Source organism: Panthera onca, chromosome B3, assembly GCF_046562875.1.
Source record: "Panthera onca isolate mPanOnc1 chromosome B3, mPanOnc1 haplotype 2, whole genome shotgun sequence".
Classification (NCBI taxonomy): domain Eukaryota; kingdom Metazoa; phylum Chordata; class Mammalia; order Carnivora; family Felidae; genus Panthera; species Panthera onca.
In genome coordinates this window covers 70539658-70542833 of record NC_138344.1, presented here as the reverse complement: position 1 = coordinate 70542833, position 3176 = coordinate 70539658, and the positions used below count along the sequence as shown (strand labels likewise).

General features: G+C 35.5%; 1 protein-coding gene across 1 annotated transcript; it reads left to right on the top strand.

Moving 5' to 3' along the window:
• The first annotated feature begins 1720 nt into the window (after positions 1-1720).
• Positions 1721-2740, top strand: LOC132668407 (olfactory receptor 4K15). The gene has a single exon (XM_060617380.3). It carries the CDS (start codon positions 1766-1768, stop codon positions 2738-2740), a length of 975 nt encoding a protein of 324 aa, XP_060473363.1. The 5' UTR covers positions 1721-1765.
• Positions 2741-3176: the final 436 nt, after the last annotated feature.

Below are 3176 nucleotides of genomic sequence, written 5' to 3'. Positions count from 1 at the left end.
AGTATTTGGGTCAAGAAATCTGTGGGTCAGGCTGTTTCCCAGGGACAACAAGCCATGGTGTGTGCCTGAAGTTAAGTTAAAAACAGGCTACCAAGAAATGATGAGGAAGGGAGAAATGTACTGAGGAGAATGTAGTGGCTTCTCAAAGACAAACTTATTCCATTGTATAATTTTACTTCCAGCTTGCTCTGACTTCAGACTGCTGTTAATCTCTTCTGAAATTCTTAAAGTTGTAGTCTTATATAATCAGTGATGATACGTGACTTAATTACTTGGGGGGAATTTTCTAGAAAACTGGAGATTTGAAATATAGGAGTGAGTCCCTGAATGTGGTTTTTGCGAGTTAAAATTATTCATCACAGGCTCTGTCCTTATGTGTAAATCCTCCATGAAACTCAAGGAAACACTAGGCAATTTGCAAATTAGGTCTAAGAAGATATTAATATCAAAAATACAGATAATTAGAAATCAATAAAAGACACTTTCTTCCAAACGCCTGATTTAGATGTAGAGGGAGATACTTCTTTAAATTTCACCTTTTATTTTTCTTATTCACTATATAATGTTTCCAAGTTCTAGGTAGTTTGCTTTCAGGTAGGTAGTTCCAAGTTTGCTTTTCTTATAAAAGCAAAAATAAAAAGTAAAAAAAAAGCAATAGGGAAAAGTGCTGATAAAACAAAGTAGATTAACTGAGTGGAAAAGAAGAAACTTTTTTTTCATGGTCTGAATTTCTTACTATGAATACTATTATGCAATATAACTAATTTTTTAAAGCCCCACCAAATCAAATGAAATGTCAACCATAATTCAAAAATATGCCTATAGTCATTAACAGCAATATCTGAGATTAGTGAAATAATATCAGGGAATAATTGAGAACAAATGCACTAGTTTCCTTCATATAAGAGAACTCCAGGAAGAGCTAAGTCACAGCTCTAGACATTTGGTTTTTAACTAGGTTTTGTACTGTCATGTAATTTGTAAATGAATAGAGGAGGGAGTAAGATCTAGTCACTCAAGGCAATGGGTCTGCCTATTGAGCTCTTACACAAATGTAATGGTGTCTCTTTATCTCCTGGTTTATTTTTTATTAATAAAATAAGCACAAAAGTACACCAAAGAGAATTTCATATCTTGTAAGTTTTCACAAAGCAAACATTTTCACCTCAAGACAACATTACCAGCACTTCAGAAGCCCTTCCCATCATCTTCCTGTCCCTATTCCCTTCTAGGATAATGACCACAGGAGCTTTTTTAATACCATAGATAAGTTTAGCCTATTTTTTAACTTTATTTCAATAGGTTCATACAGTACACGGGCTTTGTGTCTAACTTTTGGGGTCAACATTGTGAAATTATCTTCCTCTGTGTCAGTCATTTAAAAAATGGTTATATCATTTATTGTAGAAAAAAAGATTCAGATTTTGTTTCTGTAGTTTCTTAGACTGGATTTCTATAATATCAAGAAAAACATTTCAGATTTCCAATTTCATTTGTAAAGTAAACTACATTCCTCAAATTCATGTAACTGAATATACCAATGTCAAATATCCCCTCAATGACTCTCTCCTCCATCCCTCTTTAGTATTGCTGTTATGCTATCTATATAATTTTTAATTATGAAATGATATATGAAAATTCAGATATATAAACATAAGTAGAAATTTGAATCCCTAAGGAAGGGAGCAGAACTGGGAAATGAAACCCACTGATTGATCTCTGTCTCTCTTCTATTCAGGTAGCAAGACAAGTTCCTACCAAGTCAATGAATGAGACAAATCATTCCCGGGTGACAGAGTTTGTGTTGCTGGGACTCTCTAATTCCCAGGAGCTCCAACCTTTCTTGTTTGTCATATTTTCACTACTTTACCTAGCAATACTGCTGGGAAACTTTCTTATCATCCTCACTGTAACCACAGATTCTCACCTTCACACCCCCATGTACTTCCTGCTTGCAAACCTCTCTTTTGTAGATATATGTGTTGCCTCTTTTGCTACACCCAAAATGATTGCAGACTTTCTGGTTGAGCAGAAGACTATTTCTTTTGATGCCTGTTTGGCCCAGATTTTCTTTGTTCACCTTTTCACTGGCAGTGAAATGGTGCTCCTTGTATCCATGGCTTATGACCGTTATGTTGCTATATGCAAACCTCTCCACTACATGACAATCATGAGTCACCGTGTGTGTATTATTCTTGTTCTCATCTCCTGGCTTGTGGGTTTTATCCATACTACTAGCCAGTTGGCATTTACAATTAACTTGCCTTTTTGTGGCCCTAATCAGGTAGATAGTTTTTTCTGTGACCTCCCTTTAGTGACCAAGCTGGCATGCATTGACACTTACGTTGTCAGCCTACTTATAGTTGCAGATAGTGGCTTTCTTTCTATGAGTTCCTTTCTCCTCTTGGTTGTCTCCTACACTGTGATACTTATCACAGTCAGGAAACGCTCCTCTGCTAGCATGGCAAAGGCCCGTTCCACGTTGACTGCCCATGTCACTGTGGTCACCCTATTCTTTGGACCATGCATCTTCATCTATGTGTGGCCCTTCAGCAGTTATTCTGTTGACAAAGTCCTTGCTGTGTTCTACACAATCTTTACTCCTATTTTAAACCCAATTATCTACACTCTAAGGAACAAAGAAATGAAGGCAGCTATGTTAAAACTGAAGAGTCGGTATCTGAAGTTTGGCCAGGTTTCTGCAGCCATAAGAAATGTTCTTTTTCTGGAAACAAAGTAAACTTCACAACTGTATCTACTGTAGCCTCCTCTCTCAGCAATTACAAACGGAATCCCTATGATGTTCAAGCAGATCATTTTGACCAGGGGAAGGGTTAACTTGAATGAAAGAATAATGATAAGAACAAAAAGCCAGATAATGGACCTTACTGATATTTAAATTCTCTTCCTTTATTGTGTGATTTTTTGTTTCTATTTCCTAGTTTTTAATTAAAACTTTTTAATTTAATATATAGCCTTCGAATACATTGAGAAATGGCATTTACTCATATAGAATAAATAAGCTGTACTCCCTCTCAAAACAGTACTGCTCAGATGCCAATTTTGGAGTTATACTAGATATATACCTCTGTACAACAGAGATAATAGATTTATTTATTTATTTATTTATTTATTTATTTATGAATAAACCTAGATAAGAATGCATTTCACACAGT

Excerpts from the sequence above, each read along its gene's own strand:
- LOC132668407 (XM_060617380.3), top strand. The coding sequence starts at position 1,766 with ATGAATGAGACAAATCATTCCCGGGTGACAGAGTTTGTGTTGCTGGGA.